Below are 17,338 nucleotides of genomic sequence, written 5' to 3'. Positions count from 1 at the left end.
ATTAACACTTAATTAATAATTAGGAATTTTTCTACGAGGAAAAGATTGAATATGATGCACAGCTTGTTCACAGTGGAATAGCAGTGTAGAAAATATCTTATACTAATTTTTAGGAGGATTTTCGGAAACAGGAGGTTTCATTCTTTGCATTCGTTGTAATTCTAGTGGCGAAAAATACTTTTTGTAAATTTGAGGGTCGTTTGAATCTCGTTCATATTTTTGGAAAAAGTCTTTTTCATATTTTCATTTTTTTCCAAATGTAAAAAGCATCTGAGAAAATTAAATTTATGAGTGTGAAAGTACAGGGTACAACCTTTAAAATGACTCCATAAAGACTATTATATAACTATTTTTGATAAAGTGATAGCAGTTGAAATGTCGTATGTATAAGTGATGTATAGTGTATGTATATATGAATACATTGCACGTAAACGGATGACAGAACATCAGGACAATAGAAAGCTCGGATATTAGGGTATTTGAATAATAAGGACTCGGATACGTGAGTCTCTAGAATATCATAACTTTTCTTATGAATGAAATTTTAAATTTAAATTTTAAATTAAATTTTCTCCTGAATCTCGTCTTCCAAAATTCCTTTAGAAACTTCCGAAACTGCTCTCCCTGTCGAATTTTTTGTAATCGTGTATAATCCTGAAGCTTTATTTATTAGTAGCCTATTAGAAACTTTATTATTTTCAGTTCGGGTTCTATAGATGATTCCGGTAACAATTAATTTTTATATCGAATACTAAGACTATAAATAAGTCGGTAAACAAGTCGGTATGAAAGTAGGTATACGGTACGAATTTCCCCGAGGATTACCTTTGCTCGAGTTTCTATAGATGATCCCGAATACACCCTTTGTTCTACACACAGAATTTTTTATAATCAAATGGGATTTCGAGGCTTTAATTTTGCTTGAGTACATTTCCATGAAAATTCCACCAGGAATTCCTTTGTTATCTGCAGCGAATTTTCAAGCATTTCGTGCAGTTCAACGACTGGAGAAACTTACTTTAACTGTGTAACGACGATCATCGTGATCCCGACGTGCATCTGTGGCTCGCAACTTTCCTGACGTGCGTAGTAACACGATTGCTTCGAGGAAGAGCTAAGGAGGAGACGAAATCTAATAAACAGCTCTAATCTAATAAAAGCGTAGGCCACAGTTAATATTGGAGATGCCACAAGATGCTAGGAATGAAAAATTAATTGTATAATACAATTCTTCGAATTAATTCTACTATACCTGATTGTTAGGTTATGTCAGTACATGAATCTGATTTAAGGTTAGGTTAGAATAAGAGAAGTATATCTTTTCCTGCACGAGGAGGTATTGGTTTACTTTATTTGTTTACTTTTACTTCTATTAAACTCTGCTTTTCATAATCAAATTTCAATTTCTTTGTTTAGTTTTAGAGAAAATTGTATGATCAGTATGGAAAATTAATCGTTTAACAGAGAGTTCGTATAAGAATGAAATTCCCTGACAGAAAAGGGGTTGAACGTTTTCTTTAGACGAGGAGAAAGTTGAAAATCCTCGAGACAATGGAGAAATTAAAATTGGCGAGAAATTTTCTAAGTTCATTTTAACTATTGCTGAATTTGTATTATGAAATACGTGTTGATTTTCCGCTTGACCCGTTTCATTGAATCATCAGACTGGTTTTCCTTCTTCGAATTTTCACGAAGCATTTCGAAATGTCAGGTCGAAAAATAACTTGCTTCACTGGGTGACATTCGCTGTATAATTTTAAGAACGATATGATGAGCCACGTTTCTCACTTTTTAACGCCAGCAATTTAGGCGTTTTTGTTCTCCACTTTACTTTTTTCCCATTCATACAAGTTGCAGCTTAACGCACGAGCTTGTGGCTATTTAATTCTGTTTCCGTTTTCTGGTTACAAGCTTCCTTTGTTTCAATGGAAACCAGCCGTGCAGTGTAGATATAAAATAAAAGTAACATTCCACGATCTTTCGTTTGCAAATTATTTTTCGAAAAACGATTAATCCCTTGCACTCGACAATTTTTTGGTCAGAGAAGTGTAGAAATTCCCTGCTATAATGTTGACGATATTTTTTTGAGCAGTAAATAAAGAATCGTGTAATAGTTACCACATAGAATTATTTGATTTCGGTATCTCGTACACTGTTACATTATTTCAAATTTGATATATTGATTAATATCGATCTTCAAAATTTTATCTGATGGTGACTGAAGATAGTTTCTCGAGTGCAATAAATATTAATTGAATAATTCACCACAAATTAAATAAATATTCTGTAAAATATTTTTAATATGCTATATAAAAAAATGTTACATATTAGTATGCATTAATATAGAAATATTCTATTGTCACGAAAAATTAATGGAAACAGGGAATTCGAATTCTAACTTCAAGTACTTATTGGTGTAGTTCTTTAATGCTTCTAGATCAATTTTTTTTGTACATTCCATTCAATTTCTTTTTTTTTTTATTATTTTGAAATGGACGATCGGAGGAGGAACAAAATTCTGTCAGCAGAACACGACATTTCCGAATTAGGCTCTATTCATGCACGAACACGAGGCAGAGATGCATGGTGCACATGCAGGATTTCGACTTTCTGGCAATGGTCCAGTCAGCTCGTACCATTTCTCTTTTCTTTTTTCACCTTTTTCATCTCCATTCTAGAGGCTGCTTCCTGGTTACGAAAAACTTTCATTGATGATTCTATCTTTTTCCCCCCTTTCTTTTTGGCAGCGAATATCCTGTGGTAATCGCTTTATTTGTTTTGCATAGTAGGATACGTTTCAAGACGTATGGTTGGAAGTGAAGGATAATTAAATTAAATTTTTATTATTTAATAACGTAGTATTGGAAAAATAAAATTATTGATATTTTGAACACATATATGTGTATATATTTTCGTTCCCATCGATTTATTAATAAATTATTAACTCATGAAGATTTATAGAAGTATTACTGTGGCTATATTATTTTTATTGTGACTATTTCTTGGTATATGTTGATAATTTTCTCTATTTTAAGTTAAATTTATACTTTAATAAATATTTTTCCTTTAATTTAATTTATTAATTATTTATTAAATTATTTGAGGGATTATTTTAAAATATTTGCTGGAGTTTAGAAGCTAATATCATTCAGTATCTTCTTCGTAAAATTTGTCTGCAACGCGAATCGATTAAATTGGAATTTAACAGCAGCAAAAATGTGATATTCTTTGCATTATATGAAATATTAAATATCACAATTTGTAATAAAATATGTCTTTTCCTTTCTTTCTTTTGAAGCAACGTGTACGAGATAAAGATATTTAAGTTCAACCAGAATAAAATACGAACTTAAAAAATAAAGTATCTAAACACAAAAAATTATTTAGCCGACATAGAAAACTTAGAAATCTTTTTTTAGTAAAATGGTAGAATGTTGAAAGAGAAAATTTTATTCGATAATTTACTGTTTTTTCTCCTCTTTAGACCTTTCGCAGTAGATACGTAACGAACATAAAGGGAATCTCACACAAGATTATCACACTCGGGGTGGTCTAGCAAATATGTCAGATAACAACAGAAGAGTGCAACTGACGTTAACCGTTCGATACGACTATACAGTTATAAGAAGCGATGTTCGACGAGAAATTGACTCCCGTTTCCCATTCGACCTCTGTCCCTTTTTGTCAATCCTTGCCAATTTTCTATTCCTTTCATAGCCACTATCTCATCCTTTCAGTCAATTTAGAGGAAACTAAAAAAAGATTTAACCCCATATTTGTGATAAAACTGCAATTCTCGAACACGAAATAACACTTAAATCAGATAATACAACGTTGGATAATTAATTACAAATTTAAAAAATTTTTAATTCGTTATCTTAAAAAATAATTGATAAAAAATTCAGAAATTTCATTTCTATCTCAATAATAATTTTGTAAATACCTTTTCTAATTCTTTTCCTTAGTTAACATCGTTTTTAGTGATTCAGTGTATAATACCACGTTCCATTGACTCTGTAACAGTTCGAGGTATCGAAAGAGGTGAATTTTTCCATTCCTTCTTACGATTCCTTCCTTTTCCCCTTCTTTCTCCATTGCTGATCGATTTCCAATTTTTCCAGGCGGTTCCTAAAGTTCAGCCACGTTCAGAAGAAGTATCTCTCGCTTCTTGAAACTTGCATATGAACTTCATCACTGATCATTGAACGATAGAGTACAATTGCCAACTAAGGATCAGTTTACAACACATACTCGACTCTTATGTCGGCTTTCAGATGGTAATGAGGGGCAAGCAATCGATCTCAGGGAAAAGCGAAAATGTCAGGCTGTCCTAATAGCCAGTCCGCCTCGTCGATCCTCAATGATAAAAGTGATGACGTTGAGGAAAAAGGTAACACTAAGACACCAATGATAGCAAAGTAGTCCGTCTTCATTTGGCCCGTAATATTTTCCTATATCGATCTTCGATGCTTATCTTCCTCTAAATAATTAAAAGAATTTTATTTAAGTAGGTCGTTATATTACGCATGTCAAAAATTAAACATTTGCCAAGAGTCTTTTTAAAAGGAATGTTCATTTGAGGCATAATTAAAGATTAACAGATATGAATTAATTTTAGTCAAATATGAGTAAGTGTGAGATTTTTTTCATGATACTAGGAAAAGAAAGAGCGTGAAGGAAATATTTTTTTGTTTAATAAAATTATACCGAATATTAGGGTACCTTTTAGAGATATAATGATTTAAATTTTAGCTGCCTGAAGGCTGTCAACCCGCCTTACAACTATGTACTGCAGCGTGCAGTAGACATGACGCATGACGGGTTGCTCGCCAACTGGGTGGCTAAAACCGCCATTTAGAATTATTTCGAGGTTCTTCTGCTGGAAAAATGAACGAATTGCAGTTAAGTACGATTAATGTCTACTCGAGAAATCAATCATTAGGTAATTAAATACTTAAGTCATTAAAGAATTTTCTACTCGGGCGATGAAAAATTTTACTGCATTAAAGTTTCTGTGCAACGAAGACTAATTCGATTAGTTCTCGAAGACGTGCGCAAAATGAAAGCGATTTTTCTGAATGAAAGAAAGAATGATTGTACAAATTCTTCAAGTGAAGTAAGTTTTTACTCTACAGGGACTCTGTTTATGTCTTCCTAAGGCTCTACCGACTAAAAGTTTACTCATAAAAATTTCTACTTTCGCTGGACTTTTGTACAGAATTTGATGTGTATCACGCAGTGAGAACTTTGAAATTGAAGTAGTTTTTCGAATCAACTTTTCATCCAGTCTCCAGGAAGGTTTTCAATAATAAATCTTTCGTTTTCACTGCCTATAAACAGTCGCAAGATTAAAGAAGTTGACTGTACGCTGTTAAAATAGTACTTATTATTGACTTGTACTACTTGGAACCGATCCCAAAGTATCCAAAGTTATTATTTTCTCCTTTAGAATTTCTAAACCTTGAAATACTACCAAGAACTCCACTCCAACTAATTGAGCTACCAAAATAAAAATTTTCTCTCTTAATTATCTAATTAAAAAAAATTCACATATTTTCATATTACGTTCTAAATTCTATATATATATCTGTTGTACAGACCACAGCAGTGATTCTCAAACTATGGTACTACCAGTGTTACATCCTAAACACTGCAACCCACATATTCAGAGTTTTGCGGGATCGTAAGGCCCGTTACGTGGATTCTAGTGTTGCAGAGGTACGGCTTACTTTAGATTAATTAAGCTAAACCTAGTTAGGGTTGAACCAAAGAGTTCTGACGTGCGACTATTCTCTCCTGCTGAGTTTGTTCGTGGTGGATTTATCTTGATTGCTTTAGATTTAAAATTCTTCGTTCGACTCCTGTTTCGGTGGTATTATAAATTCGTATGTGTTCCGATTAATTGGTGTGAAATGTAAGTGATGGGTGTGTGTCTCCCTATTAGTTGCGAATAATGTTGAGGGTGTGTATTAGCTTCGACGTCTTTCGGTAGAGGTATGGGACCGTCTCCCCTCCACCGGGACTCATTGCGCTAGAAGCATGCACAAAGAGTACTGATTAAGATCACCGAGATCCTAGTACTCTCTCTCAGTGCGGTTAGAGTGTCTATCGTGGGAGTTTTAGTGAGTATAGTTCTCACATAACCTCATCCCCCTCAGGGGACCGGGGTATCTTTTGGAAGATTTCCCCCATGAAAAAAAAATCGGTGGCGGTGGATGTTTAAACAAATTGGGCTGTTATATCCATCGTCTCGAAGGTAATTTACTGATCCTTGCTAAGGTTATGCTAAATAATGGTCGAGTGACTAGTGTCTGTGAGTCAAGAGATGCTAACAATAAGAAAATAAACCAGTCTCCCATTTAACTTGAGACATTGGGTCCCAAGGCCCAATCTGTACATGAAATATTCACAAATGACACGGAAAAGAAATGAATGAACTGAAGTTATATCAAATTTTTAAATTACGTACATTGTAATGAATTATACTAGGGCAATTATTTTTAAATTGGTGTATAACTTGATTACATATAGATTTAAGGTTTAAGGTCCATGTCTACCTAGAGTCAAATCTTTGGTCTGAAAAATTGGTACGAAGACTTGGTCGCATTGCTTCATATTTTTTTATCATACATTTGCTGCTATCCGTGACTTGCAAACGGTGATTTTACACTGGCGTGGGCCGCGAAACGGATGGAAACGTATCACTTCCAGGCCAGAAGGCGGTCGTCGGAAATCAGCGAGTCGTTAACGTGAGATCCAGAAACGGGGTTACGGTCTTGGGAATCCTCGGGATATTTAAACGGCCGTGGGTAATTTCGTGTTCTTCTCTCGAGATCACTCGAGCTTCGTAAGCCAGAAGGTTTTACTTCGACTTTTTGAAGGAATTAATGGATTAGAGAGGAAATTCTTTTCTGTAGTCTTCTTCGAAGAAAATGGGGAAAAGTATTCTTTCGTGAAAGCCAGGAGGTTAATGGGGAATCGTGGACAAAGGTGTCTTTGTTTTCCCACTGAAAATATATATATATATTTTTCTATAACTACAAGAGATAAGTGAGAGTGACTAATGAACAGAATTATAACTAGACTGTAATTACGGCCGTGGTTCAGAGTCGAGTAACATGACCCAATAACGACGGTATTTGTTCGAGGTAGGCAAGAATGCTTATGCTATTGTGAAATTTAACAGAAGTACATACAGAGATAGAATTCAATGTACATATGAAAATCTTTTAACAATATGCTGGAAGCTAACAAATATCGGAGCTAAAATTTGACTTTTTGTATCCACCCTCTAATCACCTTAAATTTCGCGTTGATCAGCAGAATGTTGTATACTTCTTTTACACCATTGGATGACTAAACAGTCTTCACGTAAATTCACGTAGGCTCGTATTTGAAGGGATTGGGTAGAATAATATTGCGAATTCTTAATAGAACAAACTAAGCTTTATGAATAGAGTAACAGATTAATAGAATAGTAACTATGCATATGGTGCAATAGAAATACAATATGCAATTGTAATTATGTCCTGACCGACTATGATTTCACTTGATCTTTCATTCACACTTCTTTCTGACAAATTGACGGTTATCTTATGACTCATACGATTGATTTACAACTGACTTCTAAGACTGACTTCTACGACTGACTCCCAACTCACAACTCATAACTGATTTCTACGACTCACAACTGAACTTTAAGACTGACTTCTATGACTGACATTTAGACTGATTTGTCCGCATCCTTGTACTCTTAGTTTAATCTTACACTCTGTCCTCTTTCATACTCAGGCTTCTCAGACTTTCTTCCACGATTACGCATTTTCCACGCAACCTCACCCTCGATGAGCCAGAAACTTCAAACACTCAGGACGCATTCCTAAACTTTCGCTCGTTACTCGCACTCGACTCTGTCGTAAATATCCCTTACAATCGATCCTTTTGCACGTGGTCACTTTCATCCGATATCCCAAACACTCTTAATATTCTTTCAGGGTCGCATTCGTTCCAATCTTACATGTATTTAAAGTCAGAAGTCTAAAAGTTGTCAGTATTGAAAATCAGTTTAAAGTCAGTAGAGTTTTAAACCAGAAGTCTAAGAAGTCTGTTGTAAGAAAGTTGTTAGAGCGTTGCATAGTTACTATTGCATTACATCGATCCGTTATTCTATGAATGAAGATTATTTTTGTTCTGTTAGGTATCTCTATATTATTCCAGTTGATCCCTCGCAATACGATCCTAAATATATGATAAAATTAATTTGTATAGATTATTTTAATTATGCGTGTTATATCTGATATACTTCGACTTTATTTCATATCTATTTTCGGATTCAATTTCGGAATGAGAATCAATTTTGTTACATACCTTCTAGGTCCTAAACACATTACTCCTTCCACTCCTACATTCGTTTCCACAATAGTACCTCTGCAAATAACAATACCAATTCTTTTTTTGCTTTTCCTTTTCAGGTAATGCCCATGCATGAAGTAACTCGAAGACTGGATTCAACTCTTTCACGAATCGCGCTTTTATTCTCCACTTCCCGTTAAACGTATTCGGAATTTAAGTAAATCCGAGTTATCTGTAACAGATCAAAGGATCGATGTAATTGAAAAGTGATTTAAAACCACGCGTGTTCTTCGGAAGAAAACGGCAGAATAATTTCTTCCGGAGAAAATAGTAAACTAATTCCCAATTCGATGGGAATGTAATCGCTGTCGAATGATACTGAGCTACTTTTTAACATAATAAGGAGTTCATTAACTATCAACAAGGCAAGTAACAAAGCGTTCAGTGACTAGTATAACACGGCAATAAAATTAACCTAGCTTTCGTAAAGCGATGTAGATCGTAGCTACAAAGGGACAGTTGAACGTGGAATGTCCATCGACTCAGAAGAAATTCCTTTTCCCTTTGTTCGCATTCCACCGCGTGAAATAAAAGATTCAGCCGGCCAGAATTCGTTGTTCGAGACGATAGAGGAGACGCAGACGCCGTGCCCGCGGGGAAGTTCGATTGAAAAGCCGAATTCGATTGCGTTTTATGTCAGAAGAGAGGCTGGCGAAGGAAGGAAATGAAGAAAGAAGAGGGAAAGGTGAAATGGAGTATATTAGGTTTTCGTTACAAGGAAGTATTTGTTAAGTTTGTACGGGCGAAGAAAATGTTGAGGCACAGGGAAGTGAAAATGGACAATTAGAAGAAACATGGGCAACCCTAATGCCGTTAGCAACAACACGCGGGACTTTTGTAGCAACAAATATAAGAACTTTGTGCCTCCAGAGGGTGGTGAGTACCTTTGTATATATTAATCTTCATTTATTCGTTCGTTTATTTAATTTAATTATTTATACGTATTTGTACGTTAATTTATTTAAACAATTAATTAATTAGAGAAAGAATAGGAAATGTGAACTGAATACTTTATTAAAAGTTTCATGTCTTATAAAGGAAAATTAGATTTCCTATACTTGATTTTGAATTTGCTCTTTCTGAGGTATTCTTGAAGACAGAAAATAGGTATTACAGAAAGATGCGAGGAACATGAGTATGTACTATGCGTTGCAAAGAAGAAGTCCGATGTTTCGGCACAGAAACAAGGGGGGTAATCCACTCGCTCGTAGTTCCCACTCTTTCTTGATACTACCGAAACCACTACCTTCAGGTTCGGTAATATTATACGTTAACATAGGCGTAAAATATCTGTAAAATCCGTATAATCGAATAATACATTGCAAGCCTGCGAACATGAGAATAATATTGCACAAACGAAACATGATTATTTTCATTTATACTTCGAAAATATCGAGCACATATTTAATACGTATACAAAATATAATTATAGTTAAATAAAATTCGGAAATGAACATTCATCGGAAGAATCTGAAGTTAATGCTTAAGGGATGAGCCTACGCCCCTGCATCTATTTGTTGCGTCTGTTTCACTTTGTCTCGATTGTTTCGTTCGCTTCCTTTGTCACACAGTGCTGTATGCTCAAGCTAATAGAAAGGGATCATTCTGTCAATAAGGGAAGCACGTTTATACTCTGCTTCTGCGATGGCGTTAAAATGAGCGAGAGTTGGTGAGAGAGTTGGTGGGGATTCGGTCCTATGTTTTGTTCAGTGAACTTTTTGTCTGCAACGTATAGTACTGCGCGTTCGAGAAAAGGAGGCACTGCGTGTTTACGTCCTCATGGCCGACTGACTCCATTGACGCTACTATGTGTCATAGGTAGTGACGAGGATCATTGGCGAGCCGTAGCGAGACTGAGTGAGATAAGAGATAATGACAGCATCGGCGTAGTCTTTCAATCGTAATGTTAGCTTTCTGTTTCTTAACACGTTGAACGTCGGTTTTACGTACCGTCTCGTTCACGCCACAGTTAGTTGTCATGCGGGCCCTTTTGGGCCGCACGAACCGGCGAGGCCTGAACGAAAAGTCTAGCGTCGGTCCCTAGGAACCGGCGTGGCGTTTAACGTGTTACTAAGCTTTTTTTGGGGGGGGGGGGGGGGGGGGGCTCCACCACTGTTGTTGAAGATGATTGGGTGCGGCAGGTATCCTCAGTTTTTGCGGAGGTGCTGGAAGGGACGAAAGGGAAAGGAAGAAATGCGTTTCATTTCAGGCCTGCTAGTGGACTCATCCGTAAGGCTACCTAGCAGGCCCTAGCCCAGACGGGAATACTATTGGAAAGTCTAGTAGTTCTATATTCAGTAAGTGGAGGGTTTACTGAGGACTTAGGAGAATATCCTCGAACTCCTTGAACCTGAAATTCATTTAGTGGGCAGTATGAGAATGATGCCGCCACAAGTTAACATTTAGATTGAAAGACTAGCTGATGCTGTCATGTCCTATGTCGCCACTGCGGTCACTGCCTATAATCAAGGGAGTGTCAGCGGAGTTAGTCAGTCGTGAGGATAAAAACACTCTATTCCTACTTTTCTCGAACGCACAGTCGATATATATACGATCGTTAGGTCGAATCGACTATACCAGATGGTGCATTGACGCGACATGTGCTTCAGAAAATCACTTCGTACTTGAGCACCTCGGTCCTTTCTAACTTACGTTATGACCTTGGTTAAATTATTAAAGACTCCTTATGGTGCACACACAGTATGTACAAGTGTATATATACTGTACTCGGTGTAAGATCGAATAGAACCAACAGATTCCTACTTTAACAACGGAAGCACTATCAATTTGACGATGCTACAGTAAATTGGTCACGTCACGATAGTAAACAATGGCTTGTGACAGGGTAAAGGTAAATCGCATGAATAAAAGTATATAATGCAGACTGGTCATTCGGTTAATGATCGTAAATTCGTATATCTGAGAATTATGTTTTATTTGATGAAAGGAGAGGACAAAGGAAAGACGACTTTTATTTTTTAGCCTAATCTAGATAGCCTGTTTTAGTACAGAAAGCATGCACAATGGACTTACAATTAGTTTAGATATTCATTTCATACTTAGTTAAAATTGTGGTCACACGTTCTACGATATTCAATGACGTTCCACGTTTGAAATACACCGTATTTGTATTTAGGTATGGAATACAGAATTTATGAAGTGGACACGAAACGAATATGAAACGAATACGAAAGGAACGCGAAGAGAGGAATAAAAGGAGCGAAAGAATTGACCAAGTGAACTGACACAGAATTAAATTTAAGGATAGTGGACTAATGAAGGAAAAATATAAATCTCAAATGTCAATAGAATTTGAAAACAGAATTTCGCACTTGTGTATGTTAATGAAATTAGTTTTTGTATTATTTCGCTTATTTTTTAGATAAACTATAACTCCAATACATTTCTGTGTTGTATAGTGACAAGAATTTATCGAATAATGAAAAAATTATTATGAAATTGTGTAAAAGAGGAGAACGTGGATAGAATGGATAATGTTCATTAACCAGACCATGATTTTAGCCAATGACCACTGTCTATTCCATTCATATTCCCACTCCGATTAACGTTTCGATCTGTCCAACCTGAAATTGACAATTGAGCTTGAGCTGTAATATCCCAGTCCTTATATAGCAAGTAGTGTATGTCTACCGAAGATCAGCCGAAATGTGACGATTGTTATCGATTGCACTAATAATTACATTGTAATAACTCATTTTACAACAACTTTTTTAAATATTATATAATAGCCAATAATTTATCAATATTTTTTAATGTCATTAAGAATTTACACTTTGTGCAATTTGTTTTTAATAATTAATAATTTTATACATTCTTTGCAAATTATATCTACAAAATATGAAAGATATTATGCATATTGCAGTGAATTATAAACCAAGAAAAATAGAATTGATCACATTTAGAATTTTTCTAAATTAACAGAGTACAATGTTACCTCTGAACTTTCGCATGATCGGTATCTTAAAACATGGAATTGGAAATTTCGTGTTCCGAGTCTCATACATATTTCTATTTAAAATCAATCTAATAGACAATCGAAGAATAATGATTTTTTGACAAAAAGCATTGTAGTCAAATAGAATTGACAACCAATCTTATACTCAATTTTGACAAACCGGTAAGAATGTCAAAAACTGATATTTGAAAAGGTACTGAAATTGTAATTAAAATTGGTATCTTAATTGTTTCTTATTTTTAATAATAATAGTTTCTCCGTAAAAGTTGTAGGAAACAATGATTCTTCGCAGTTTCGATTAGTAGTATTAGAAAATAACTATCGATATTTTCGTAGAGATATCAAATAAGTATCAACACTGGTATAAATATCGAAATGAGAAATTTTCTTTGATAGGCAGTAGTATTCCATACTAGATCGAAATTCGAAAAGTAGTATCGATGATATTGGATGTTATCGATTTCGATGTTAATATGGAGTCTATTTCGCACCAGTAATGAGATATCAACTAACATCACAAGACATAGAAAGAGGATATAAAGGGAGAGCTATCGATTTACTTCCCATAATAACTGCAGTTTTATTCAAATGCTATATACAACTCAAGAAATATACAGGGTGTCCCAGCAACAGTAGTACAACCGAGAAGGGGATGATTCTACGTGAAAAAATAAATCGGAAATGAAGAATAAAATTTTTTCATTCGAAGCTTCGTTATTGAGATAATCGGCTTTAAATATTTACCGGGTGTGCGTGCATTTAACTATGACTTAGTTATGACTTAGCTATGGATAGTAAACCAGCGCACTCAGTGGATATTCAATGTCGATTTTCTCGACAACGAAGCTTCCAATAAAAAAATTTTATTCTTTATTTTCGATTTGTTTTTTCATCTAGAACAACCTCCTCGCTGCTTGTATTACTAATGCTGATGTATCGATGGTTTATTCATCTAAGCTACAGTGAAGTGCACGCGTGCTTGGTGAATATTCAACGTCGATTTTTTCAACAGCGAAGCTTCAAATGAAAAAATGTTATTTTTCATTTTCGATTTATTTTTTCACCCACTTCCTGGTTATACTACCGTTACTGGAACACCCTGTATATATATTAGTATATAGCGATGTATCGTTTCTCTAATCAATTTCGAATTGTATAAAACACCATGTTTCCATCAGAAGGGAACGCGTGTTGACAGTAATACTGTTCACATATGAGTTTCCTTTCCTTTTGCAGAGCTGTGGTGTGAGCCAGTCTGGGACTTGTTGCTCTGTTGGCCGCCAACCAAGGCAACGACGACAACCAAACAGAGATGTCCGTTCGAAGATGGATTCGATACAACCAGTAAGTACACACGCTTCTGTTTGATGAGTGCACATTTAAATTGCTTGTTAGCGGGCTTGCCACTGCACATGTGTAAAGACAAAGATGCGCAAGTAGAATGAAATATCGTGCAATAATTGAAATCCATTTGTGATTTTCAAAAAACTAATTTCGAATGCAATAACAGGTTTGAAGAAATTTAACCAAACTCATTTATTTGAATCATGTTTATTCTTTATTATATCTTTATAAAACTGCGTTACTTGGATCTTTCTACGGAAATGATATCGAATAGGGTTATGTTTGAATTTATTCCAATTTTCCTAAAAATAGTGGATCTAGTGAATTTTGTAAAGCAGATAGTAAGTCTAGGTATTAACTAAATAGCATGTCACTATATCTCATATAGGCAGAGATTCGTAAAAATCCACTTTCCGGATAAATGACCACTATTTATTCATTAATTATTAATTTCTAATTGTCTATTTATTAATTTATTGACTTATTTTTTCTAAGCCATTTAAGATGATAATACTGTATTTGAAAAGTGGATGAAAATTCCAGAAACATAGTTTAACACTTGACTGCCATTATTATTGTGATTATCTGTGATCGGTACTTGTCTCCTCAATGATGCCATGATGGTCACCAATATCCGGTGCTACTAATTTTCTAAATTTATATTTGTTTTATTCTAACCATTTTTCGAAAATTTGAACAACGTAAAAAAATAGAGTCCTTTGAATGGAAGATATTAATAATTTACATCATTTTTCTTTTTCGTCATATTGCTTAATATAATACAATTAACATATATAATATAATTCATCATTATATCGTAGGAATAATGGAAATTTTATCGTAGTCCCCATATAAAAAGTGCGTGGTAGTCAAAGTATCAATGTATTCTATTTAGTTCATGCTCTATTTCCAGCAAGTCAGGAGGTAGGAAAAGAAACGAGATGTTCCCTGCACGAACAAGCGAATTCGCTTAATTAGATTCGGGTTGGAACTAGCGAAATATTGTGCAAAGTTATTTCGATATATCAAATTCTATTTTCAACGAGCCATTCAGTTGAAAAAGATTGTTTATCTGTACAGGAATCTTTTATCGACGAATGAATAGCCGTAACGAGGTCAGATACTGTAATTATTAGCTCTGCCAACGAGACAGGGATGAAAATTTAATAAGCGCCTCCTCAATTTAAGTGTTTAAAAGATTTCTTTTGCCAAGGTTCATCATTATTTCAGACGCAATTAACGTGGCTGCGGGGCCTTGGCAAGTTGAACGCTTTTCGGCGTTATTGACTAATTAATCCAGTCCACGGAGGGAACTTTAAGATTCCTCGCGAGCAAAGGTGCATTTGCATGGCAGATTGTTCGTGGAAGAATTTCACGGGCATTATCGGTAATCACAAATTCCTGAACGTTCGTATCGGGCTATAGTCGAGAAGGGAAGTTCCGTGGTTAAATTTATAATCTCCTCGGGAGAGACCTTATAGATGGCGTTTGATTTGCGTGCTAAAAGTGGAACTTAAAGGAACGTTCTTACGAAATACTTTTAACCTATAATTATTTCTCTTTGTCTTCTCCCTTTCATTCCTTCTCCTTTTGCGAAGATTAAAAGAGAGATTAAAAGTTTGCGAAAGCTTATATCACATTTGGAATCGTTAAGCGGTTCTAGTACTCCACTACCGTGATCTCTTTCCATTTTCTTTGACTTTGCGTGAGGAAATGAAGGAAGTTCGGAGCATAGCTTCATTGATCGCTGTAGTTCTTTAATTTCTTGTTAAATATTTCCAAGTTTGAAAAATTAATTTTGTTTCTTTATCAAATTTTCGTACATAACTTCGTTTCCTTATCAAATTTTCATATATAACTTCGTTTCCTTATCAAATTTTCATATATGACTTCGTTTCTTTATTTATCTTCGCCGTATGTTACAATTATTTTCAATTATTTACAATTATTTTCGCTGTATATTTATAAATTTGAGAAAATCTGTACGTTCCTTTTTCCTTGAAATTTATTTGGAAAGGAAAAAAAATGCCGTCGAAAACTTTTTTGAAAAACTTCATCGAAAATTTCGAAGAGTTTTGAAGTGTATCATATATGGAATTTCTATCGAATGGAATGATATGAACGAATGATTTTAATATGCACGTTGCATACGAAAAAATTACAACGATATATGTTAATAAATATTAAATATAATAATATAATAATAACATGAGAAAGAATATGGTTGACTTTGAAATGATTTTCAAATCGACATTGCAAGAATTATTTTTTATCATTGTTAAACTTAAAACATTATACGAAGAGATAATTAAGATGTTGATTATAATTGAGACACTCTAAGTTTCTTTTCTTTCCAATAGTACTTGGGATTATATAGAATACTCAATTCTAATTTTAGATGCATCGTTTCGTCGTATTTTCCCACAGATACTGCAACAATTGGATAAGGACCTATTATAAAATGCGTTTTATCTTCTGTTTTCGATACTTACCGAGATGTTAGCCCCCGCGAGATTGCTCCATTTTATCGAGTCATGTACTGGAAATAAGCTTCTCCGATATTCATGATCTGGAATTATAATTCATCTCCCAATCCATGACGTAGCAAATCCATTTAACTTCGCGTTCAAAATTCTGCGATATAAAAAATATCGAGTGCTCCATTATTTTTATTTCATCCCTTACAAATGGGTTTCGAATTTTGCTGAAATTTTAAAATACACCGAAGTACCTAAATTAACATCGTCGATATTTATACGATATTACAAGCTATTACTAATTAATTATTATTACTAATTAATTATCAATTAATTAATTAATTATATTACAAGCTATTACTTTCGAATGTAGTGAAAAATTCGGCTAAAATTTTCCACTTAGACACTAGGTTTATGGTTTTATTTTTGTATACCTATTTATATCTACAAACACCCGTCAATTTGACGGGTAAATTTTACACATTAATTCAATTTTAATATTGTATAATTGAAGCAATCTATCCGTCAAATTAACAAACAATAGGTCCCGTAAACCTAATGTTAAAAGAAGATAAATTGAATATTTCTATGTACTTCATGAATGCACATAAATTTCTCAGTCTGTAACTTTTATATTTAAAAAGAAATCTCATTCTTCAGGGCGAAAATGAACCGATCTCCTTGAACGAGCCAGTTCTCATGAATAATATTTCCGATTTTTGTTGCCGGGGGTAAGCTCAATTTTCATTTCAACTCAGCAACAAGTGTTCCTGATTGCCCTTAACTTTCGTCTAATTACTCGATTTAAGGAGACGTGTCCAAAAAAAAAAAAAAAAGAAATGAGGAGTCATAGCGGGCATGCCCTGGGCTATATGTTAGGACGAAAAGAAGAGAATAGTCTTCCCTTATAAGTGATAATATCAGACTTTAACATTTCAGACTGTTTCATATCTCGAAAATACAATTTTTGGCGATGTTACCTGAACAGTATCCTTTACTTACACTTCTACAGTTCCATTTTCAACGATTTTTGCCATTCCATATCCTTCTATTCATCTATCCACTTTAAAAATTCTTAAAAATTTAGAAGCTTCTTAAAATTTTAGATAATAAAATATTAAATATTTAT

At 34.4% G+C, this 17,338-nt stretch overlaps 1 protein-coding gene across 1 annotated transcript in view; it reads left to right on the top strand.

Moving 5' to 3' along the window:
- Positions 1-8,901: 8,901 nt before the first annotated feature.
- Pdfr (Pigment-dispersing factor receptor) overlaps positions 8,902-17,338 on the top strand; it is a 35,294-nt gene continuing 26,857 nt past the window's right edge. The window contains 2 exon segments of the mRNA XM_017903497.1: positions 8,902-9,288; positions 13,625-13,732. Coding sequence (XP_017758986.1) covers positions 9,207-9,288; positions 13,625-13,732 — 190 coding nt within the window. The 5' untranslated portion in view covers positions 8,902-9,206.

The sequence above is a fragment of the Eufriesea mexicana genome, unplaced genomic scaffold, assembly GCF_001483705.2.
Source record: "Eufriesea mexicana isolate 0111107269 unplaced genomic scaffold, ASM148370v2 scaffold2340, whole genome shotgun sequence".
Lineage (NCBI taxonomy): Eukaryota > Metazoa > Arthropoda > Insecta > Hymenoptera > Apidae > Eufriesea > Eufriesea mexicana.
The sequence above is the reverse complement of the archived record's forward strand: the minus strand, read 5'-3'. Positions and strand labels throughout refer to the sequence as shown.